The 24,517-nt window shown below is 52.5% G+C and overlaps 2 protein-coding genes across 12 annotated transcripts in view; both read left to right on the forward strand.

The window, feature by feature from the left end:
• Positions 1-1,637: 1,637 nt before the first annotated feature.
• On the forward strand, positions 1,638-20,876 carry TPD52L2 (TPD52 like 2). 6 transcript variants are annotated; one of them, XM_070588721.1, is made up of 9 exons: positions 1,699-1,879; positions 4,591-4,736; positions 6,613-6,761; positions 7,975-8,034; positions 12,711-12,812; positions 16,097-16,123; positions 17,226-17,267; positions 18,371-18,419; positions 19,258-20,876. In XM_070588721.1, exons 1-9 carry the CDS (start codon positions 1,861-1,863, stop codon positions 19,351-19,353), a joined length of 690 nt encoding a protein of 229 aa, XP_070444822.1. In that variant the 5' UTR covers positions 1,699-1,860; the 3' UTR covers positions 19,354-20,876. The 6 variants fall into 6 exon arrangements, with proteins under 6 accessions (XP_070444818.1, XP_070444816.1, XP_070444822.1 ...); XM_070588715.1 differs by lacking the exon at positions 16,097-16,123 and having other exon boundaries at positions 1,678-1,879; XM_070588716.1 differs by lacking the exon at positions 7,975-8,034 and having other exon boundaries at positions 1,711-1,879.
• A 3,325-nt stretch (positions 20,877-24,201) lies between these two features.
• Positions 24,202-24,517, forward strand: part of DNAJC5 (DnaJ heat shock protein family (Hsp40) member C5) — a 39,239-nt gene continuing 38,923 nt past the window's right edge. For 2 of the 6 annotated variants that reach the window (XR_011530910.1, XM_070588725.1), the window contains exon 1: positions 24,251-24,449. The gene's annotated coding sequence lies outside the window, so the exon portion shown is untranslated. Of the gene's footprint in view, positions 24,450-24,517 lie in introns of all 6 variants that reach the window. The other 4 variants (XM_070588723.1, XR_011530911.1, XM_070588724.1 and 1 more) reach the window with 4 other exon arrangements.

A 24,517-nucleotide genomic window follows, 5' to 3' on the forward strand; every position in this document is an offset into this window, starting at 1 on the left:
ATGCTGTGTGATGGGCGCCTTGATCACCTCCAAAGGATGGTGGGAATACAGGTTGTGAGACCCCAGGAGGTGCTCTGCACCTGGCCTGGGTTGCAGGATGTCTCTGGGAAAGATGAGTGTTGAAGGGTCTGCACAAGTCGCCCCAGGCTATGAAAGCACATTGGCGCTGGAGGGCTGTAAACCAGGTCTTGGCAGCTGGACCTTCCCAGGACTGTGATGCTGCTGCTCCATAGGGTCCCCTCCCCACCTCCACACTCCTGGCTTCTAGAGGAAGGGGTTCACTGTGGGACCATAGACTGAGTAGCAGGTATACACAGTGGCATGTCTAAGTGGGGCTACAGACACACCTGCACCAACCACTCATTGCTGGGTGTCCCCTTGAGCCACACTTGGGCTAGGCTCTGTTCCTGGCTCAGAGATGCAATGCAGAATGAGAGACGAGCCCTCTGCTCACTACTATGTGTAATGCCATTGCTTCCTTACCATCTGCCATGAATTGCATGAAGCAGGGACTACTGGCTGTCTCCAGCCTCTGGGGACAGAGGCTGGCTAAGGTGGGTTGAGCAAGAAGCTCTGGAAAAACTGAAAGAAGGCAAGTGGAACAGACAATAATTGACAGCATGGGGGCAGAACATGGCCATGATGCACCTGGGCCAAAGCAAGCAGAGGTAGGTACCTAAGGTGACCTAAAGTACTAGGAAGACGCCTGTGGCGAGCAGGTGAGCTTTGAGCTGAGACAGGAAGACGAGTTAGCCAGGTTAAGGAAGGGGCTTCCATGCCTAGGGTGAGGGCTTGGCTGGGAGTGGGGAGTGCAGTCCAAAAGGTCAGATCCTAAAGGATTGAATACCATTTAAGGATTTGCTTCCAGGGACAATTAGGGGCCAAAGAAGAGAAGTTGTGGGACTTGTTTAGCGGGATGGGGTTGCCTAGTGGTTACACACCTCTCTTGGGAAGTCCAGCAAACTCTTGTTCCAGAGTCTGCTGGAAGCCCCTCACCTGGCTGAGTGAACTTGGGCAAGCTACTCTAACCTCAGTTTTCCCCTCTGGGAAGTGGGGAGGGCTCCACCTGGCTCACGGGGTTGCTGGGAAAAGGAAGTGAGAGAGCACCAGGGTGCCCAGGGCGGGCCGCAGGCGCGCTCACGCCCAGGGCCCGCGCGGACCGAGACGCCCCCAGCCAAGTGAGGGCAGCGGCGCCCGCAGGACAACAGGACGAATCGCAGTCACTCCTTCTGTTGCGCGAACCCCGTAAAAAAAAAAAAAAAAAAAAACCTCCATAAAAAAGATGAACTAAAAAACCAAAAAGACTGGGGGGGAGAGGCTAACCCCAAAGTCAGAGGGTCGGGCCTCGGAGGGGTCTCACCGAGTCTGACCCGCCACGATGCGTGAGCCGCGGCGCTCGCAGGCAGCGGCAATCACCCAAGAGACCTCCCAGCGCCCCAGCACTGGGTTTCCACAGCGCCATGTTGGACGGTCCTCCCACTTCCCATCTTCCCGGTGCTCTGGCGGGCCGTTCTACCTGTGCGTCTCGCTGGTGGCGCCGACCTGGGAGGGATTCCCTCAGAATCCGGCCTCCCTTTCCTGTCGCGTCTGCAGCCTCGGCCAATCAGGTTGGAATGGCTGAACGTGGACTGGGGCAAACAACGCCCTCATTGGACAACGCTCGCGGGGGCGGGGAGAAGGCGGAGCTCGGATCAAAGCGGAAGTGGCCGTCGCGTCGCTGATTACGTAACACCACGGTGGCTGAGGCAGTTCCGCTGGCTGTGTGTACGCGGCGGGCGGCTCCCGGTGCGGCGCGCTCGGCTCTCGCGGCGCCCGCGACCCCGGCCCCCGCCTCAGCTGCAACCCGGCCGCCGCTTGAACATGGACTCCGCAGGCCAAGGTACCCGCGGCCCGGCTCGCGCTCCGCCCCTCCCTGGGGTCGCGTCTCAGCCTCTGGTGTCCCCAGTCCCGCGGCCCCTTTTCAGCTCCCCGCGCCCGGCCTCAAGCTCCCGATGGCCATGGCGCGCGTCTCCCGCCCCCGGCGTGGACCCTCCGAGGACCGATTCCCGGAGTTGTGAGTTCCTCACTCCAGGCGGCTCTCATTATGCTCCCGCCCGGTGCCTGCAGGGTCGGCCGTCCTCTGTCCCTGCGCAGGACCCTCGGGGACACTCTATCTGGCCCTGGACCCGGGCCGAGGTGTTGTGCGCGGCTTCGGGGAGCGAAGGGGAGGTGAAGCCGTTCTCGCATTCAGCGCAGCGCCCCGTGGGTGGCAACGCTGCTTGGAGCTCAGCCTACTTAGGGGTTGTCTCGAGGGGGGAAGGATGTAGTGAGTCAGGGGCACACCCAGCATGCCAGGCCTGTTTCCTGAACAGACACCCCGGGCCAGTTTGAGATGGCCGCTGGGGGTGTGGAGCGGGCCCAGAAGATTAAAATCTTGAGAAGGTGATACAAGTGTGTCTTCTGCTCTGGGGCTCTAGAGAGGGGATGCTGAATTCCCATGTTGACATAACTACACTGGATAATTTCTGGGTGCTCTTCTAACGTTTGAATCATATTAAGCATATTAATCGAATGTTGGAATTCCTGGGTCCTGATACATTTTGTCTGTAGGTTTTTCTGTTTTTGACATCTACATGCAAAATAATTAAGCATCAAAAGTCCTGGGCTCTGATAAATTCAGGAGACTTTTCACTGTTGACTTGCATGTCTAAGTAGACATCACAAGTACTGGATTCTGATCGTGAGAATGACAGGAAACATATGCTGAGCACTTACATGTGTCAGACACCATGCTGAACCTGTTTCTCAAATGATGTTTTTCCATTTTCAGCATGGCCCTTTGAGATTGGTCGTTGTATTGGCCCCATTTTGCAGATGATTATACAGGCTCAAGAGAGCTGGGGTTTCACCCCAGGGAAGGACTCTAGCCCCGTAGTTTTGCCTCGGCCACCAGCCCTGTGCCTATTCCCTGTAGGTCTTTTGGTAAGACACTTTCCAGTCTCCTCTTCTCTAAATCAGGAGACCTTAGGATGTGAATAGTGTCTCCCTGCTGGGCTGGTGAGGTTGGTGTCACGCAGAGCGGTTGTGCAGTGCCCGGTGTGTTTGGTAAGTGTCCACTTTTGAACTGGTGGTGATTTCCATAGGATCCAATTTTAGCTTTATAGGCAGAAACTGTGTAAAGGCCTTCATTTATTTGTTAAAAATAAAAGAGAAAAATTGTAGAGATTTTAAAGCATTTACTAAATTTGGGTAGGTTCAGCATAATGGGTACAAACCATGAAGTAAAATCATGTAGATTGAGCTCAATTAAAAATCATAATCGGACCGGCCCCGTGGCCAAGTGGTTAAGTTCGCGTGCTCCACTTTGGCAGCCCAGGGTTTCACTGGTTTGGATCCTGGGTGCGGACATGGCACCATTCATCAGGCCATGCTGAGGCGGCGTCACACCTGGCACAACCAGAAGGACCTACAACTACAGTATACAACTATGTACTTGGGGGGCTTTGGGGAGAAAAAGAAGAAGAGAAAAAAAGAAGATTAGCAGCAGTTGTTAGCTCAGGTGCCAATCTTTAAAAAAAAAAATCAGTTGATAAAGGGGACATGCTTCATTTAGTAAACATCCATTGAGCGCCAGGAAGGTGCCAGTCCAGCTGTGTGGACATGTGAAGGGGTGAGCCAGCTCAGTAAAACATCTTTGGTTTTAAGTGCATTCAATCTGTTTTTACTAGACTCTAGGATTTCCACAGTAGACAAACATATTTGCAATTAAAGAGACTTTTACCTCTTTCCAACCTTTATCCCTTTTATTTTAATTTACCTTTAAAATTTGCCAGACAACATACAAAGCCTGTCTCTTCACGTAATGTGCTGATGAAAATGGAAGATGTTTTCGATGCTTTCGGTTGTATAAAAGTACCATGTGACACTTGTGTGGTTGGAGTTGCAAAGAACTGAAGTAGACCCGTTTTTCTTTGTGTGATATTCTGTCAACTTTTAGTGCAGACAGGAAGATGCACTTTGTGAAGAAGAAATAGTGACTGCAGGAGTCTGAACCTGATCTGGGTGTAGCAGAGGTGTGTGGAGGCAGTGTTCCCTCCTTGCCTCACTACGTGCTGTGACCTCCTTGCTGTAGGATGAGGGTTGAGGATGCAGTAAAGGGGATTTTTGTTTTGTGCACTCCTGACACGGGCTGAATGACTAGCGCATGCTCCTTGTGTGTAGTTAAGTGGCAGGTCACTTGATTGGAAAGTGCTGTTTGTTGTGTTCATAGCCTATTAAGTTCCGTTGCTCTACAAAATGGAAGATCTGTTAGATCAGGCTGCTTTGTTTGTAGCAAAGCTTTCCTGTCTCAGAAGCTAGTATTCCCACGGGGAGAACCAGAGTTAGGGACAGTTGCCTTGCGCCAGGCTCTTTGGCTGCCTGAGATGTGGCTGCCTTCCATCTGATGGCCCAAACCATCTTTGCAGAAACCTTCAGAGAAGAGGCATTGTTAGACTCCACCCTTTCTTCCCCTACACCCTGTCCTTTCACTCTTGCTTTCGCCCTCGGTGGAGACCTCTGCTCTGTTTACTGCTCTGTGATTTCTCGCCTGACTCATTTTGTCCCTTGCAGATATCAACCTGAATTCTCCTAACAAAGGTCTGCTGTCCGACTCCATGACAGATGTCCCTGTCGACACGGCGGTGGCTGCCCAGACTCCTGCTGTGGAGGGTCTGTCGGAGGCTGAGGAGGAGGAGCTCAGAGCTGAGCTCGCAAAGGTGCAGCATCTTGGCTGTCTGTCCTGGGGTGACCATGAGTTGAGGCCCTCTCAGGCTAGTGAGGGGCCAGAGTGCTGGGCATGCTCTGGGGAGCTTGCCCTGGAGGTCGTCCCCAGAGCCCCACAGAAACTGCTCTTTGTTGCCCTCACTTTCTGTGTGCCTGGACCTTGTCGGTGTCTATGAGGAGAGTGTCCACACATGGACGGTGCTCTGAGCATACCATCTGCTGGGAGTCTCTCTGTGGGAATTAACACTTGACTTTTTCAAGACCCCAGCAGTCTATCTGCCCCTGGATCTTAATTTTTCTTTTAAAAATGCTTGTTTTGTAAAAAGTGCTATGTGATCTTTTTTAAGTGAGAGTCCCTTAAGAAGAAACAGTAGCTAAGAACAAAAGTCTCCAAGTATAATTTTTATTCAAACCAACTGCCAAGAGTTTTTGTTTTTACTGTGTGATGTAGGATCTAATAGTGACTCACTTGAGATTCTAGAATCTGGTGAAATGAACTTGTTAGTATCTGACTGTAGTGTCCAGTCAGGCAGAGGCTGGAGCTCTGCTTGACCCGGGCCTCCACTGTGTCTTCAGAGATGAGCTCATCTTGATACATCCTGGGTCTAGTCCTAGGGCTGAGGAGAGCCAGCTGTGCAGACGAACCCCAGCCCCAAGACCAGGTTTCCGATCACGGGGGAAGCGTACAGCTATTTCCTAATGGAACGAAGCTTATGGGAGAAGCAGCGAGAATCCAGGCAGACTTAGACTTTGTGTTTTATTTAGGAATATGTTGGTTTAGAGGCTAAAACCACAAGGTCTTTTTCAGGGTTGAATTGCAAAGTGAAGAAGTTATTTCGTCACTTAAAGTTTTCAACTTGCATGTCCCCCAAGACAACTAGATTACATGCCCTTAAGCCCTGTTGGTCATCCCACCATAAATGGAACGTTCTAGTCACTGGCTGTAACTGCTGGAGTGAATGGCAATACTTTGGCTTCAGATGATCCTGTTTTTTAATTATTTCTTGTTTCAACTATTTTCTAAAGCAGAATCTAGTGATACACAGGGCTCTAAGCTGTTTTTTAGCATCTTAATGCAAACAATCACTTTTCTAGGAAAGGGATTTTTTTTTTTAGAATAGCTATTCCCATAGAAGCTGAAAATATTGAGAACTCCAAAGTAGTAAGCCTCTAAAAGAGGCTCCTTTCTAAAGTCACATTCTTTTTTTTTTTTTTTTTTTTTTAAGAACCTGAGAAGGTTCAGGTCTTTATTGTCAGGATTCTTTCTGTCACCCAACTCAAACTACATTAAGCATGAAAGACAATTTACTGTTGGCTTGTGTAACTGGCTTTTGCCAAGGCCTGGAACTGACTTCAGGAGCACGAATGTTGTCATCAGGGCTATTTTTCTGTCACCTGGGTCTCTGGCCGTCCTTTTTCTGTCAGCTCTGCTCCTCCCCACTGCACGTGGAGTCCCCACAGTGCAGGTGGGACCTGGCTGCTGCAGTTCCAGCGCCTGTTTTCCAAGCCCAGACCGGGAACCCAAAGGGAAAGGGGCTTCCCTCTCCTGTCACCAGTGCCCAGTCCCAGGGAAGAGCACTGACAGGCCTTGCTTAGTCATCTACAGGTGGGCACAGTGGTTGGTAGCCCCTCCAGAATCACTTGGCTTGGGGGCATGGGACAACAGTTTTCCAGAAGAAGTTGGGGTGCTAGTACCAGATGAAAACAGAACAGATGTTGCCGTATATTCTATTCCTAAGATGAGTTATGTTTCTGTAAGCGGAAAGTCCTTACATAATTCTGAGAAACCTCTCATTGCAGCGTGTATAAGCATGTTGGTCACTTCCTGCAATAGTGGTAGCTGATCGTGTCAACTGCACGCTTTTGCAGGTGGAAGAAGAAATTGTCACTCTGCGCCAGGTTCTGGCAGCAAAGGAGAGACATTGTGGAGAGCTGAAAAGGAAGCTGGGCCTCTCTGCCTTGGAGGGCCTGAAGCAGAACCTGTCCAGGAGCTGGCATGATGTGCAGGTCTCTAACGCGTAGGTACCTGCTCTCTGGTGGGGACACCCTGATGGTTGGAGAGAGTGCGCACCAGCGTGGTGCCTCTGCCTTGTTGATGGCCATTGAGTTCTTAGGGGCAAGGCGCCTCACAGGAACAAGGGGATCAAGTGTGCCTGTTTGGAGGCAGCCAGCCAGGGTCCCTGTGTACTAGCAACCGTTCTTGTATTTATTCAAAGAGCTTGGAGTCTACACATATTTTAAAAAGATGGGTGGACACACTAGCTAGTGGTCCAAGCAGGAACTGATGAGAAGAATATGTTTTAGGGTCTAAATTTGAGAGAACACTTATTAGGTCCTAATGAGACTGACTTTCCTTTCGTCTCCATAGCTCAGTTGTTTGCTGAGGTGGCCATGGGTCCTTCTCATGAGTGTGACATGATCACAATCCCAGGACCTCTGACTCAGATGTGACTCGGCTCTCTTGAATTTGGGGAGTGCAGCTACATGGCTCCTCTGAAGTGTATCCTCCTAGGTGGCGGGATGGGAAATGTTTCCCACTGTCTTTTTTTTTTTTTGAGGAAGATTAGCCCTGGGTGAACACCTGCTGCCAATTCTCCTCTTTTTGCTGAGGAAGACTGGCCCTGAGCTCACATCCGTGCTCATCTTCCTCTGCTTTATATGCGGGACATCTACCACAGCATGGCTTGCCAAGCAGTGCCATGTCCACACCTGGGATCCTAACCAGTGAACCCCAGGCCACCAAAGCGGAACATGTGCACTTAACCTCTGTGCCACCGGGCTGGCCCCTCCCACTGTCTTAAGAAGCTGCGTGCCTGAAGAAAGACGGATTGAATCGAACTTCATAAATTTCACCTGTGAAAAGCCCGTTTCTCTGTCCTAGGAAATCATAGGTTTTGAATCCCAAAGGGTGACTGTCAGAGAAGTGTTTGGGGCCACGGGCTGTGCCCTGCTTGCTCCTCACACCATTGCTGTCCCCAAGAGCCATCATACACTGAGTGACCATGCCCTCCCTTGGCATGACTGGTGAAGAGCTGTTTGCTTCCTCTCCTGGCCTCACCTGGGCCTGCACAGCAGTGCTGAGCAGAAGTGGCAGACCTTGTTCTCAGACGGGCAGGAGGTTCACTATTCCTGCCAGCTGGTCCTCCGTTTTCCCTGGAATTTAACCTGCAGTTTGAAACCTGGGTTGAAATAGTTTTTCTAAATAATTTACCACAGACTTTCTATTTTTAGCTATATGAAAACTTCTGAGAAACTTGGAGAGTGGAATGAGAAAGTGACCCAGTCGGACCTGTGAGTGCCTCTCCATCAGCACCTCCCTCCTCTTCTTCCCTGACACTCCTTTTAGGGACAAAGAGGCTGTGCACACTTGGCACAAGCCTGGTTCTGGTGTTTCTTGGCAAATTAGTTTTAATATAATTCTCCTCTCAAACAGAAGTGAAATGGTCCTTTAAACTCTGGTGGGACAGGGTGCAGTTGCTGAAGGAAATTCACTCAGCCACCAGACCATGCTGAAAACTTCCCTCTGTGTGACTCGTGTCCCTCAGACAGAGGCCGGAGCTGGGCTCGGGCACTGTCTCTGGCCAGTAGATGCTCCTTGGCTTCAGAGCGGGCACAGTAGTTGAGTGCTATCTGGACTGATGTTGGTGATTTTCATGTTGTTTTTTGGTCTCCTTCCTTCTCCTGCGGACCTAGCTCCAGCTAGTGGGTCCTCAGAACTTCTCTCGAACTTAGGGGTGGTAATTGAGTAGGGGGCACGGCACAGGCCATGCCAGTGGGATCTTGAAGGAGTCCCTTTTGTCTGAGAAGCACCAAGCTGGCAGCCGCATGGAAGGTTAGCAGAGCATGAAATGTGCATGAGTAGCTTTTCGTATATGACTCCTGATGTTTTATTTAAGATCCTTAAACGAGATAATAGCACTGTGCTCCAATCTGATTCTAACTTGTTTGCACTGGGTGGGACAATATTTAAAAATGGTCACCTTCTGGGATTTTCCTGTCTCTCATTTAGAGGGAAGTGCTGTCGTGGTTGCCAGAGAACATGGGCAGAACGTCCTTCCGTGTTGGGCTGAAAGGACGGTGTTGCTCCTGAGCTGTCTTGAAGGTGCCTGGGACCCCAGGTTGGCCGGCTGTGCTCGTGGTGCCATTCCAGCTTCATGCCACGAGGGGAGCCAGTGCCAGGGACTCTGTTGATTCGTGTTTCACTGTGTTTGTGTAGTTTGGCATGACAAGCACTTGCTGCCATCGGTGTTCTGGGAGCACTGGTGTGCTGTGTCTTCAGGGCTGTTCGGCGGTGCCTCTCCCGAGGGGCAGAGGTTCAGGTGAGACAGTGTGTCATTTGTGCAGTTTGGGCAGCAGGCAGGCGCATAGTGCGGATGATCTGAAAACAGCCTTAGGGGATTAGTGGTCTTCGGTAAAACCAGCTGCCATAAAGCTGCCAGGATGCCATTGCAAATACAGTCCTGGCTCCTCTGAAAGAAACCTGTGGCTCTGGGCCTGGAAGTCTGGCCAACAGGATGGCCCTTTCCAAGAGCTATACCAGGCAGTGGCCATTCCCTTGCGATCTCACCAGCAGTCTTGTTGGTGAAGAGTTGTCAAAGTGACGCTTCCAGGGCTCGGGGCATTGACAGCCCAGGAGGAGGGGACAGCACGGCTCACGAGATGGGGTGGCTAGACACATTGGCTGCTCTGCACTCTGAGGTGAAGGAGTGCTGGGGGTGCCTGTTGGGTGCCTCCCTAGTTGTCACTCAGGGAGACTGCTGGCAGGTTCTACTGCCCAGAGCACTGGGAGGGGAAGGTGCAGCAGGAGCACACCCTTGCCCCCAGCCCGCCCTGCCACACCCGTGCTCAGCCTCCCTGTCTGGACCGTGAGGTGAGGATAGTGTCTAACCCTTGTACTGTGGCTGCCCCTGTTTGGAGGTTCCTGTTTCTGAAGGAGTCACTTGTGTCACCTCGTTTCCACACCCTAGAAATGCTGAGGGCTGTGGAGTGCGAGGAAATTGCCTCTCGTTGGTGTCTGGTGGGGGTGCTGCCTTGTGGACTCGCCCACAGCAAGCTCCTCTCCTGTTGGTGGCTCAGTGCCCGGGCCCCCTTCTGAGTCACCCTCAGGGCTCTCCTCCCCATCCACAAGGACTCACGGCATAGGCGTGTGTTCACTCCAACTTGAGATTCCCAGACTTGGCCCCGTGGGTGCAAATTAGAGATTCTGTCAGGATTTTTCTTTAAATCTTCTGCTTCAGACTGTTTTTTACTTCAACAAACCACAGAATGTTGACATGGTCTTCCGTATTTGTTATTCCAGGAAAACCTGAGCTTGAAGATGTGTTCTGACTTTGTATTTCTGAAATTCAGTGTTGCATGTTGTTAGTTGCCTGTACCTGGTGTTTTATAGATAACGACCATGGCTCCAGGTGCACAGAGGTCTATTTCTTGTAGTTAATCTTAATTTACTCACTTTAAAATGTAAGCAGTTCGTCAGGCCAGGTCTTGGGTTGGGGTTGCTACCAGGCACTGCAAATTAGGGACCCCAGAGAAGGCTCCAGAGCTTTTCCTCAGTAGGCTGCATTGTGAGGGATGTGCCTTTGCACCTTTATTGCCACAGTGTTGTTAGAGCCTGAGACAGACTGTGGTGTGGGTGGCAGCCCTGGGCAAAGGTGCTGTCAGGTGAGAGGGTGCCTGGGGGGTTACCCAGAGTCCATGTGGGACCCTCCTGGAAGGAGCATGTGGACTCTCATCTTCAGTGCCAATCAGTTGTGGCCTAGGACAGACCCTGCCCCTCTGCTTGGGTGACCCTGTCAGGTTCCAGCCATGCAGCTCTCTGGGTTTCTGTACAGGTGGTTGGATTTTTAATTAATTTATTTTTTTGAGGAAGATTAGCCTTGAGCTAACATCTGCTGCCAATCCTCCTCTTTTTGCTGAGGAAGGCTGGCCCTGAGCCAACATCCGTGCTCATCTTCTTCCACTTTATATGTGGGATGCCTACCACAGCATGGCTTGCCAAGCAGTGCCATGTCCGCACCCTGGATCCGAACTGGCGAACCCCGGGCCACCAAAGCGGAACGTGCGCACTTAACCGCTGCATCACTGGGCCAGCCCCTAAGGTGATTGGATTTTGTTTCAGTTCCTGTTAATTTCAGACCGTCACAGGGGAGGGGATTTCAGGTAGTCAAATTTGTCTAAAGCTTGGATTCAGAACTGACTTCTTTTTAGTTATTGACTCCAGGAAATGCAGAAGCAAATTTTTTTAAGATTGGTGCCTGAGCTAACAACTGTTACCAATCTTCTTTTTTTTCTTCTTTTTCTCCCCAAAGCCCCCCAGTACATAGTTGTATATTTTTTAGTTGTTTAGCTGTGGGTCCTTCTAGTTGTGGCATGTGGGACGCTGCTTTGGCATGGCCTGATAAGCAGTACCATGTCTGCGCCCAGGATCCAAACCGGTGAAACCCTGGGCCGCCAAAGTGGAGCACATGAACTTAACCGCTCGGCCATGGGGCCAGCCCCCAGAAGCAAATTTTTCAGCAATGGTTTTAGAAACTGTTTTCTTCCCATTGTTACAATATGTTCCAGAATCCACTGACCTTCCTGGGAACAGATAAATTCGAGGTTCTAGTGACTTCAGGATGCTTCCACACTCTGCTGCTAGGCAGCAGCACATGTGTTGAGTCTTGGGTCCTTTGGACACCAGTGAAGCCCGAAGCCCCACTGTGCTGTGAGTGGGCCACTGTCAGGTAGAGGGAGGTCCCTCCTGGGATGCTCAGGGTAGGGCAGTCCCCACAGAATGGTAAGATCAGAGGGTCACGGCAGAAACTGATCCTGCGTGGACAGGCTGGAGTGGTCAGGAGACTGGCCTGAGGGAGGAGGGCAGCAGGTGCTCACATAGGGCCTCCTGTAGGTGGCAGTGGGAACAAATGGGAGGGAAGGGCTCAGAAGACCCATTGCTGGTGCCGTCTGACACTGCCCACTGTGACCTGCTGACACTGGCAGGGTGAGAGAAGACTGGCATCTCGGGAGCCCTGCTGTCTTTAGCTGTTATTTCCTCAGGGTTGCTGGGGTGACCAGAAAGGAGCTCTTGGGTTCAGGATGCTGTGTCTTTTTTTTGTGGTGGCAGCTGGATGAGGGCCGGCAGCTCTAGGTGTTAGCTCTCAAGGTGTCCTTGCCGTCCTGTGGTCAAGGCACCTGGCCTGTGCCCACCTTTGCCCGTCTTGCTGACATCAAGGTCATGGAGCCATGTCTCATGTGATGCCCCCGTGTGTGGGTGGACAAGGCAGGAGGGCAGGGAAAAGGCAGTCTTTGTTAAGAGCCAAGACCACCTCCTTGCACTGAGTGAGAATGGTGGCGTGAGATGAAGGTCTCCCCAGTGCTGAAAGGATGTTGTGGAGACAGCACAGAAGGATGGTGGGCTGGAGGGGCTCCTCAGTCTGTGAAGGCCGGCACACCACAGGCCGCGTGTCCCACTGTCAGATGCGTTCCCCATGAGTGTGGTTGGGCTGTGTTTTCTCCCCTCAGAGGACTGTCTTACATGAGGAGAGAGGGAGGAGCTTCCTGAATGCAGTGACAGGGACTCGTGAGGACTTTTCTGGTTCTGCCCCCGACTCATGGCCCTTGGGCCTGTTTTCTCTGCAGCAGGCAGATCCTGTGCCTCCCGAGTAGTCAGTCGCTGAGAGAAGTCAAGGAAAGTGGGATAAGTAATTCTCAAATGAGGAGGACAAGAACTTCAATTACAGTAAGATCAGAAAACAGTATCCTTGCAGGATGGGAGGCCCTGACCTGGCAGTGCCGCCTCTGTCCTCGCTGCAGGTCCCCTGGTGCCCCAGAGACTGAACACGTGTCCCCTCCATGGTGACCAGGCGAGCACTCACTGACCGCTCCTCCCTCCTTTCTGGGCACTTTCCAGGCACTCTGTGTCCTTGCTTGCGAGTGGTGGCTGCCCCTTCTGCTTGGTTGGTTGAACTGGTGTTTCTTCTTCCCAGCTACAAGAAGACTCAGGAGACTCTCTCGCAGGCGGGACAGAAGACTTCAGCTGCCCTGTCTACCATGGGCTCTGCCATCAGCAGGAAGCTAGGAGACATGAGGTGAGACACCTGCCCCGGCCCCCTGCCCTGAGTCAGGGGAGGTTTTAGATCCATCAGAGGTTCTGCGGGAAACCTGCTGGAGCCCCATGGCTCAGATGCACCTCCATATGTGGCCATACCAGCCCCGGACCAGTTGGCTCACAGACTCTCGTTTGCAGGGTGCGTCTGCCTCCTGTTGGCTGCCTCTTTGCCATTTCTGTATTTCTCGGGGGGGGGTGGTCACTGGTACCTTTGGGTAACTTCTGATGCTTGGAATTGTTGAAGGTGGATGCTTCTCATTGAAGTCTCCTTGAGAGAAAGTGACTCCAGCCTGGGGGTCAGTGTCAAGGTGGGCTGTCAGTCTGGGTGGGCCAGCAGCCAGGACAGGTCCAGGTCAAGCTTGTTTCCTTGTTGTGTTTGCCTGGCCCGGATCTCAGAGAATGTGCGGTCGCACACCAGGAGCCCCAACTGAGTGTTCTTTCCTGGAGGCTGATAAGACCCTCATGGCCACCAAAGGTGCCTCTTGAGCAGGGCCTGGGGCCAGGGAGTGTGGGGGTGGCTCAGGCACTGTTGGACTGCACATGGCGGCACCCCAGCCTGACAGCCATGCCCTCATCCAGCTGGGCTGCTGCTAGCCCTGCATTTCCTACTCTGGGCTCCTTGGCCATGCCCACTAGGCCACCTTTCCTACACAGCACGGTGCCCAGGGGATTGGCCTCTGTGCCATGGTGAATCCTGGGTCAGCTACCTCTTAGCTGTGTCCTCGGCAAGGCCTCCCTCTTGGGGTTGTTAGGATGAAACGCATATCGGTGAATGACAGGGTGGAATGCAGGTCTTTGCCAGTGCTGTGGCCCTGGCCCCTGGGTGCTGCTGCCCAGCCCTGCCTTGGCCCCTGACCCATACTTGGGACTAGTCCCCTCACTTTTGGACTTCAAGGAATGCCTCCCTGTAGCCCCCACCTCGTCCTCAGGCTCCTGTCCTCCTACAGTTGAGAATCACATGGTGGTGGTGCCTGTGGGCTTGGCATGCTGAGTGCCAAGGGGGTCCACCCAGCTCTGACTCCTCATCTCTTACCCTTGGGTGAGCTCTCTCCCTGTCTGCTTAGGTTAGGTATTTCCCCACCTCACAGGCCTGGTGATTGCCTTGTGGGGCCTCAAGGTGGGGGCTCTGCCCTGGCCACTTAGCCAGAGGCAAAAACACATACTCACACCCCCGGGGACCCACCCTTCCAAGCAGAGGATGGCTTATACCTAGAGCTGTGCTCACTTTTTATTTTTGTTTGACATAATTATCTCACCCCCCAACATTTTAGTTTGAAAAATTTCAAACCTTTGGAGAAGCTGAACAATCAGTACGCAGTCTTATATGTTCCTCTGTGCCTAAGGAGTGTGCCCTCCACACCTGGGCCTCTGGGCACACTCCTGAGCAGCTGTGGCTGTGGCTTCCTGCAGGTACCGTATAAATGCAGGCCTTGCCTGCTGTAGCTGTGATTTGGACCCAAGAGGGAGCACTCTCCCCAAGATGCGGCTCTGAGTGAGGAGCAAGGAGGGTCTGCAGTGATCCCTCCCAAGGCTTCACACTAATCTGCTGACAGCTGACTTTGTGAGTGTGTTCCTGTAACAAATTTCATTTGAAATTAGATGGGACGCCATCGCTGCTGCTCTCTGGGACACCTGCTTTGGCCACCTGAGCCACACTGTGGTAAGCCCGGTGACAGACTGATCACATGCCAGTGGTGGCCTGGCCTCATTCCCAGGGATAGCCACAGAGGGTGAGGCAGGCAGTCCCCGCACCATGGAGTGAGCAGTGTGTCAGGTTGTGCCTGTTCTTTCCTCAAAATGCTCGTCTGATAACAGCATTTGAAGGAAGCAATAAATGCTGTTGTGCTTAAATTACGTTCTTTACTAGGAAAGTTCTCTTTGACTTTTGACATTATTCACTCATTTTAAGTATTCTCACTTACTTTTGAGTGTGTTCAGAGCACCGTTGGTGGAAATTGGACAAGAGGGTGGAGTCTCAGCACATGGCCTCAGGTGGTCTCTGAGGCCAAGGCCCGTTAACCTCCCCAGTTTAGAGCCCAAGGTTTAGAGTTGACTGCTTCTTGAGAGTGAAAATCGGGGTCAGGGAGTCTGGGCCTGGTGGTGCAGCAGTTAAGTTTGCATGTTCTGCTTTGGTGGCCTGGGATCTGCCGGTTTGGATCGCAGGTGCAGACCTGCACACTGCTTGTCAAGCCATGCTGTGGCAGGCATCTCACATATAAAATGGAGGAAGATGGGCACGGATTTTGTCTCAGGGGCAGTCTTCCTCAGCAAAAAGAGGAGGATTGGCGGCCGATGTTAGCTCAGGGATAATCTTCCTCAAAAAAGAAAATCAGGTTCAGGGAGGTTTACATCATGAGTTTAGGGCTGGGAGATCCCTGGCTGGCTGCTGTGTGGGGCCAGGTCCTTCAGGACAACTGCCCCCTGGTGGTTTTCTCAATGTGCCTGTCCAGGAACAGCCCTGGCCTGAGAGGGGTTGGGAGAGGGAGTGGGAGCTGGATTTGAGTCAAGGGCTGGGCTGAAGCAGGGTTGAGTTTCTGTCCAGCTTGGTGACCTTTAACAAGTCACCCGTCTTCTCTAAACCTTAATCAGATTTCCTGCCTGAGTGATGTGCGCACATCAGGCCGTGTGATTGTGTGTGTGTCACTTCTGAAATGACCACCAGGTTGAGGGTGGCCTCCAGAGTGTTAGAGGTGGAGGGCCTGGCTGGGGAGTGGAGGTGGCCCTGTGCCCCTCCCTGTGCTGGCAACTGCCCTTGGACACACATGCGTGCATTTCTAGGTTGGCTTCTGTCATCCTGGTGGTGGAGCCAGTGCAAAGTGCTCAGCCCTGAAGGGGTCCAGATCGATGTGGTGTGTGTGTGTGCTCTGGTCCAGCTGAAGCTCCACAGAGAACACTGGCTGGTCTGTTGCCATGTAGTGTGTTGGCCAAGCCTGGCTGACTCAGGGTTCTGGGTGTTGGCACACCAAACTCTGAGGGTTGTGGAGTTGCATGGCCCATCTCACACCTTTCCACATCTCTTCTCTTTGGGGCTTCTTCCCTCTAAGCTCCAGATAGGGTTATGGACCTATGGTCCCTTGCAGAGTCGGGACTCAGAGAGATTGGACATGGGGTGCATGTTCTGTTCTCCCTGGCAGTGTGAGGACTGGAGGGGTGTCACAGGGGTCCCTGTGTGGCCTTCTGGAGCTTGTGTGGAGGGGCAGGGTGGGCACTGGCCTCCCTCTCCTAATGCTGCATTTCTTCTTTCCTCCTGCTGCCACCTCGTAGGGCTCGTCCGTTCTCGCACTCCTTTAGGTAAGCCTGATGTGGGGCACACCTGTGGAAGATGTTTTTCTGACTCAGGGCAGGGTGCACTCTGGCTGGCCCGTGGGAGGCTGTGCTGGATGAAGAGGGTGAGACAGAGGTAATGGAACGGCCAGAGGCCGCCCCTGCCCAGCACACAAGGCTGGCCAGGCATTGATTGCAGTGTGTTAGAGTGTGCACTGTCACTTCCTGAGCTGTGGTCGTGTGGGTCGTCGCCAGCGGCACGATTGATGTAGGGACTCCTCCTTGGCCTCCCCATCAATGGTTGTGTTGACACCCAGTTGCTGGCGCTGCCTACTCCAAACCAGCCTCATGGAGCACATCCATCTCAGCCAACACCCAAGTTTATTCCCAAAAAGAGACATGTTCACATGAGAGGGTCGTGCTTGACCCTCCAGCTGTCGTGTTCTTTACATCTTCCTTCAAAGCACGGCCCCCATTTCCTCCTCCTCCTGAGAAGAAGTCCTGTCCCTTCCGGTTGAGTTTGCCTCGTTTATTGCTGAGAGCTCTTTCTGCACTAGAGCAGTGTGGGGACCCAGTTAGACACCCTCCCAAATGGTCCTTTATCTCTTGCTGATTAAATTGTGCTCTTCCAGGCCAGCACCAGTGCTCTGATGTCACACACTCTTCTAGCTTCGAGGTCTGGAACCCAATTCCAGAACAATCTGTGATTTTAAATATTTTTATTCACTTGACCTAGTGGTTTCTCTTTTGCCGAAAAATGTTTTAACTTGCTGTGAACTCAAGTAAGGACATGTGACATCTATTTGTACCAAAAGGTTTTTAAAGCTCCAGTCCTCGGTCTTCTTAGTTTCCCTATTTTAATGCCATCCCTCAGGAATGTCTCACTTCTGGGGTGACTTTGGAGCCGAGAGGGAGGAGCCTTGGGTTGAGTTTTCCTCCTGGGGAGGCAGGCTTTACAAGGCTCCTCTTGTGTGGTGGCCAGAGTGTTCCAACTGCTGGGAGTGGGGGTCCCACTGCCCACCCTGCAGTCAGGTTCCTGTGTGCACTGAGCTGGTGAGGATAGTGAATGTGGTCTTGTCCTCGTGTTAACTCTTGCTTCCTTCTCTGCCTCTACCATGCTTCCAAGCAGCAGCTACTCCATCCGCCACTCGATAAGCATGCCGGCCATGAGGTAATGTACGCCTGCGCTCCAAAGCTCCCAGAGCCGGGTGGGAGCTGGGTGGGAGCGGGAGGCTCCTGCTGGTCAGCTTTGTACTTCCCATATCCCTGAACCAAGGACCTCCTTCCCCTGGCAGCCTCCTGTCAGCTAAGAGTTGGGAAAGACCCCTTCTAGGCTGAAGAGCTAGTAGGGATGAGGCTCAGAGGAGACCCTTGTGCCAAATTGGACTCCATCTGGAACTTTCCAGGCCTGCCCGTGGGGTCGGGCCAGAGAGGGCACAGAGTCTCACACATTCACCTGGCACCTGGGAGGCTTCAGGTATCTCCAAGTCTGTTCTGGAGACTTTTATCTCCACCTAGAGGGGAGCCCTGGTCTCCTTAGAACCCCCAGAGCTGTGGCCTGTCCCTCCTGCGAGCCCCCGCCCGCGTTCTCTCCTGCTCTTCCTTGGAGCCCTGGCTCTCAGTGAGTTCCTGCCCTCCTTCCAGGAGAATCTGCTGCAGCTGCCGCACCCCAGAGCATGCAGGGAGTCCTTGATAGGCTGCCTCCAGGGGCCTGGGGGCAGGGCAGCGAGCCAGTGAGGGGAAAGCTGGTTGTGTAAGAGGGTGCTGGGTGGGACTGGGGCTGGCCTGCTTTCTCCTCTTCTGCCTCTGTATCACTCTCTTGTCCCAGAATTGTCCTTGGTTTTCCTTTTGCTTGACGTCTGTGAGAGATTTGTCTGAAGAACACATGGGACTTTTCATAACCCTAGTACATGTACATTTAGGGTGCAGCAGAAATGTGCCCCACATCTCACCTGCTGCCCAGGTGAGGGTTCTGCAGTTTGCCCAGGTGAAATCTGGGTCTCACCAGCTGGTGGCATGCAGGTCTTCTGTCCTTGCAGTTGACGAGTGTGGCTGAGCTCAGTTCTGACCTGGGGAAGTCTCCAGAATGATGTTAGCTGCAGGGGGTGTATCCCCTTCCCCTTTTCTTAGCTTGTTACATTTTTGCAGTGAGTTCTCAGGATGCTGTCAGGGATCTTTCCAGAGGATGACCCTAACCTTGAGGCCCTTCAGATTTAGGAGGGCAACACAACCATTTGCTCCTTATAGTGACGCCTGTTCCCTCTCTCTTTAAAGGAACTCTGCAACCTTCAAGTCATTTGAAGATCGAGTTGGGACCATAAAGGTAACTGTACCTGGGCCATCCGATTTTCTTGATGGGGTGTGACCTGTTGCTTCCATAAACTTATGTAATCGTTGTAGATTCACATGTGGTTTAGGAATTAATACAGAGGCCCTTGTGCCTTTTATACAGTTTCCCCCAACAATAACATCTTGCAGCATCACAAGCAGAATATGACGTCAAAACATCTAGATACGGGGGCTGGCCCCGTGGCCGAGTGGTTAAGTTCGCGCACTCCAGTGCGGCGTCCCAGGGCTTCGCTGGTTCGGATCCTGGGCACGGACATGGCACCACTCATCAGGCCACACTGAGGGGGCGTCCCACGTGCCACAACTAGAAGGACCCACAACTAAAATACACAACTATGTATTGGGGGGATTTGGGGAGAAGAAGTAGAAAGAGAAAAAAAAAGATTGGCAAGATTGGCAACAGTTGCTAGCTCAGGTGCCAATCTTTAAAAAACAAAACAAAACATCTAGATACAGAAGAGTTCCATCCCCACAAAAATCCTTCATGGGGCCCACCTTCATCCTGTCGTGCCCCCGGCAACCACTCAGCTCTTCCTTTTCTATAATTTGGTCATTCCAAGAGTGTCACATAAATGGAACCGTACAGCGTGTAGCCTTTTGGGATTGGCTCTTTTCACTCTGCGTAATTCACTGAGATCGTCTAGCCTGTTTCCTGTCAGTAATTTGTTCCTTTTTATTGCTAGGCAGTGTTGATGTTACATAAATTTATGTAGAGAATAGAACACTTTGAATTCCCAGCACAGGCCTAGGACCTGCCTGGCATTGTGTGCTCTGTCTCAAGTTTTTCTTTCTTGGTCTTTTCCCATCTGTAGTCTAAGGTTGTGGGTGGCAGAGAGAATGGCAGTGACAACCTTCCCTCCCCGACTGGGAGTGGCGACAAGCCCCTGCCTGATCACACGCCTTTCTAAGCCCGTAGCAGCTTCGCCCGGCCGTGGAACACATGCAAGTACCCTCTCATCGCCACAACTGCACCTCTGCGCAGCGGAGCAGCCGGCCGGGCCGCTGGTGAGCGCAAAGAGCTGGTTTTGAGGACAGTCCTGCCATCCACACGTAGACGTGGCCGCTGCACTCACATGAGTTAGAGAACACAGTCTTGTACACAGATGCTTCACACTAAAGTTGGTAGATGCAGCAGGTCACTGTGTGTCCTTCCCAGGGTGCGGGAAGTGGACAGGGTGGCAGGTCCCACGGCATCTTGAGCCAAAGCCCAAGTTCTCTTTGGGAACCTGTTAGTTCATCAGAATGTTGAAAGAATGGGAAGAGCGATAAGTATAAAATAAGTGGTATTTCCTAACTCTTTCCCTAAGTCACAGAGGGAAGAGTCATCCAGAAAGCCCTATCTAATCTGCAGTTTTTATTTCAAGATGCTAAACGAGAAAACTGTCCATTTTCTGAAACCCTCCAGAAAAGAAACTGATTATCAGCAGCTGCCTGATTGTTACACTAATGATCTAGCTTTAACAAAAGCAAATTCTTTATTTTTTAAATGCAGTGGATTTTTCAAAAATTAAAACTAAGCAAAGCAGCTTTAGTGTCATAGTTAGAAAATATTATTTCTTTGGACTCAAGCTGAAATACAAGCCTTACATCGCCTTATGCTTTATTGGTTTATAATGTTTTTATATATAAAAATGAGGGTTCTTTAGGGGTTTTGAGCACTATGTAGAATTCTGCATCTAGCCCAAGTGGCAGCATGCCTGTCCCAGTGGTGTGTTTTATTTCACTGACACACTATCCCAGTATATATTGCTTCTCTCTCCTCTCAACAACTGTGGCAACTTCCACTGGCCAAAGAGCTCCTGGGCCTCTGGGGTTGGGGGTGGGGGACAGGAGAAAGAAAAGCAGCACCTTCCACAGTGCTGCTGAGGTGCCCTTGTGCAGGCCAGGTCCTGCGGCACGTTACTGCTCAGCACCTCCAGCCGGGGACAAGCCAGCACCAGACGGACCCTACAGGGCAGGTCGGGGCTGGGGCACCGAGGTCTGCTGGAACTCTGCTGTCCCCTTTTCTCAGGAGCCACAAAGATCTCTTTCCCATTTTGAAGCTGCCATGCCCCAGCAACCTCTCACCCAGGGCCCCACATGTCCGGTGTGTCTGGAGGGGCAGCTCCGTGCCTTACTGGCTCTTAGCAGGCAGAGGCCTTGCCTGCACGTGCATCTGCACCCCCTGTGGGTATCTGCTCTGGGAGACGGCAGTGAATTCTCTGGTGCTGAGTGTGTGCTGGTCACTTCAGACCCCCCCCCCCCCCAGAGGACTGCGGGCCATGCTTGTGCCAGGGGAAGAGCACTCAGCGTTCTTTCTCTGGGGTAGAGTCTCTCAGTTGGGGTGTCAGGAGAAGGCAGGGTGCACGGGTAGTAACTGATTTATCTTTTCCTTAAAGTAAATAATGGGTAATTTGTCAATAAAGCATTCCTTTATTATGGGAAAAATCCACTTCAGCTTGTGTGGTGTGTCTTCATTCAGGAAGGTGACGAAAGAGTGGCAAGTAAACTGACAGGCAATATCCCTGCCGTCATGAGCCTACAGCCAGGGAGAGGCAGGCAGGAAATAGATAACCTCAAGACAGATTCCAAATCTCCAATGCTATGAAGAAAAACAGAGCACGCTGTGAGAGAATATAGTGCTGACAAACCTGTGGAGTCCCTGAGGAAGGGACATGGAGGGCGCGGAGGAGCTGGCCAGGTTCCAGTTAGGTCAAGGCTGAGCTGCAAAAGTTGTGCAAGCCAGCATTTGCCCTGTTGAAGGAGCCGGGCCTGGCATGACAGCAGCTTGGAGTCCTATGAGCATCTAGCTGCAGTTATACCAGCTGTTGCAGTGCAGAAAGGCTACCTGCATCCCTCAGTCAGTGAAGAGCTCTCGCTGGGTCTCACACAGGCGGAGGGAGCTCACTCACTGGGAAGTGAGCATCAGGAAAGAGGCTCACGCTCTTCCATCAGCAGTGTGCTGGCTGTCCCATCCTCAAGTCCTTGCTCTGCAGATAGGACCATGTGAAGATAATGATGGGTAAATGACAAAGCCCTGAATGAATAAGGCGAGTGTGGAGCAAAGATGAACTAAGGTGGCATAGGCAAAACGTGGGGACGGGTTCCAGATAGCGGCAAGGGCACGTGGCAGCTGCCAGGCGAGGCCTGCCTCGAGGGTGTGCAGAGGCACTGGTGGGTCCCCAGGTGATTTGAGGACTCCTTTGTTGTTAAATCTTTTAAGGTAATAGGTCTCCAGGGGTCAAAAGTCAAAATGGGATACAAGGCAGGAGCAAAAATGTGCCTGGTCCCTGCCGGGCCCCCACCCACCCTCTATGATGACTGTTAGTACTTGTTTATCTTCCTAGTGTCTCTTCATGCAAAAGCAAGCAAATAGGAATGTGTATTCTCACAGCCTTCCCTTTCTTACTCAAACGGTGGCATACAGTGTTCTGCACCCTGTGTTTCCTTCCTGCGATTCTCTGGAGTGCCAGCCACACCACCTCTGAGGCCCTTTGAGGGAGAGCCACTGCTCTTTGCTGCCCTGGTTCTTCAGACATGTCCGTTCCTGGCATCCTGAGCGTTCCCAGTGGGAAGCCCCTTTACTAGGATCATTGGACCTCCTTAGGGGTCAGAGAGTAGGGCTTGCCCCAGATGTAACAGCAGGGAAAGTTAGTGACTTCAAATTGTATGAGACAGACACTCCAGCACGACAGTCCAGTACAACGGGGAGCTGGTACAAAGGGCAGAAGGCACCACCGCTGCCTTCAGTCAGCGTTTCCCCTCATTTATGTTTGAAATGGGTTCCATGTGGTCTTCATTTATTCAATAATTAAATGCCCTTTGGGTAAGAGTCTGCTAGGTTTTATGGAGTACAAGGGTGAATCTGATGTGGACCCAGCTCTGAAGGGCTTGGCACTTCCATTTGTGGGAGAAGACAAGGTATCCTCTAATCAATTTGTAGAGATGAGATTGGAGAACCTGGAGAACTGGAGTAACTGGTGGGTCAACTGGCACCACGGACAGAGTGGGAGGGACTGGCGTTGGAGAGCAGCAGCAGCACCTGCTTCTCCAGAGCTTCAGTTCCCTCATCTCGGGGTGCGGGCAATGGGGTCTGTCTCCCCAGTTAAAAGGCATGTAAAGCACAGGGCCTGACTGTCGCCACTGGTGACATTTGACAGGTACCTTTCCTGTCTTATTTTCTCTAAATGGGCTTATTTATTTATAAACATACTTGTCATAATGTACTTTTTATATATCATGCGTCTTACTCATTTTACTTTCAGGAACTATCACAAGAATTTTCTATGCGATTATGTAGCCTTTCTATACATTTTTAATAACTATGCTGTTCCCTTTGAATGTGCTTATTGTACAGGTGGACAGGTTTTCATTTTCACCATAAATGACACCAATCAAGAGCAGCTTAGTGCACACAGCTTTTTCTGTATTTGGAAACATTTTCTTAGGGCAAATATCCCTAAAGTGGAACTACTAGGTCAAGAAGGGACTCAGTAAGGCCTGATTCATTCATTCCTGCAGCTCCCAACATGGGTGAACACAGCTTCAATCTGAAATTGCCACAAGGTCCATTTTGTTCTTTCAGTGCTATGATTCTAGCCTGAAATCTTTCATCCTCTTGAATCAACGGACGTAGATTTTAATCTTTCCGCTTTTTGGTTTTCATAGGCCTTTTCTTCTGCCTGCTTGATGTTGCACAATTTAATGATTGCCAGGAGACTTCTTGAGCTCTCTGCCACTTACAGGCCCTGAGCCTGGGACAAAGTGGGCGCTTCAAGGCTGGCATGATGGAAGAGAGGTGTAAGCAGACGGCAGAGGTAGACAGGGGCCAGAGCTTGTTGGCAGAGTTTGGATTTTACTCAGTGTGTCATAGGAAGACTTGGATGTCATTAGATCTCTATTTCTAAGAGGACTCTGCTGAATGGAAAATGGCCAATGAGCGAGAGTGGAAGTGAGGAGGCATGAACACTGATCAGAAAGTTCTGTTTTGGTGGCTTCTTGGATGAAAACTGGCACATACCGGTGTACCAGACACAGAGCAGGCACTCAATAAACGGTAGCACTATTATGGTTACAGGGAGTAACAGGGAAAAGTGACGAGCAGGTCTTCTCTCCCTCAGGGGGTCAATGGGATGAGCAGGGGTCACACCTAGACAGGAAGGGAAGTGAGTGGAAGTGGGTTCTCCTGCCCTTCCACACCATTGTCTGAGGGTGATTCTGGGAGGGTAGCTGGATAGATGGCTGTGGCACTTCGGTGACTGGGAAGAAAGGAAGTCCCATCTTTGCGCTCCAGGGATGAGCAAATGTCAGTCCCAAATAGTGGCTTGGGGGGCGTTGGCCTCCGGGTTGTCTCCTACCAGCTGCCTATCCCGTTCTTTGACGAGGACAGTTACGTTTCCGCAAGCTTACGTAAAGCGCTGAGCAAACTCAGCTGCAAGACAAGTCTCCACATCCCTCCCTCTGTGCAGTTCGCTGCAGCACCTGCCGGTCTACCTGAGAGCACCTGGCGGGCAGGCCCCGCCCCCGCGCTCGGCCCCGCCCCTTCCGACTCCGCGGTGCGAGCTCCGCCCACAGCTCCGGTGCCTCCGCCCCCTCACGTGCCGTCACCAGGCCCCGCCCCCGTGGGCGGGGCCTCCCGCAGGGCGCTCCACAGCCTCTGCCCACGCCTGTCACTCGGGGATAGGCCGTCGCATGGGCGGAGCCTCCTCCTAGCGCTCTGGGCGCACGCGCGGCCTGCCCCGCCCGCGGCTCCTACCCGCCGGGCCCACGTCCTTCCGGGAGCGCGCGCGCCGGTGCGGGTGCGTGCGTGAGCGTGCGTGAGCGTGCGCGCCCCCGCCGCCTCTGCCGGTGCTGCTCCCGCGCCCTCTGCCGCTGCCCCCGCTGCCGTCCCCGCCGCCGCCGCCCCGGGTCCCCGAGGCGCAGACCCGGCTGAGGAGCGCGTGGGCCGGTGCCCAGCAGCGCCGCGGAGCGGAGGAGCGGAGCCGCGGAGGCGGGGGCCGCGGACGGCGGGCGGGCGCGCGGACAGGTGAGCTCGCGGCGGGCCAGCGGCCTTCCGTCAGGCCGGGGCGGGGCGAGGAGCGCGGGGAGGGGGCG

Source organism: Equus przewalskii, chromosome 21 (assembly GCF_037783145.1).
Source record: "Equus przewalskii isolate Varuska chromosome 21, EquPr2, whole genome shotgun sequence".
NCBI lineage: Eukaryota > Metazoa > Chordata > Mammalia > Perissodactyla > Equidae > Equus > Equus przewalskii.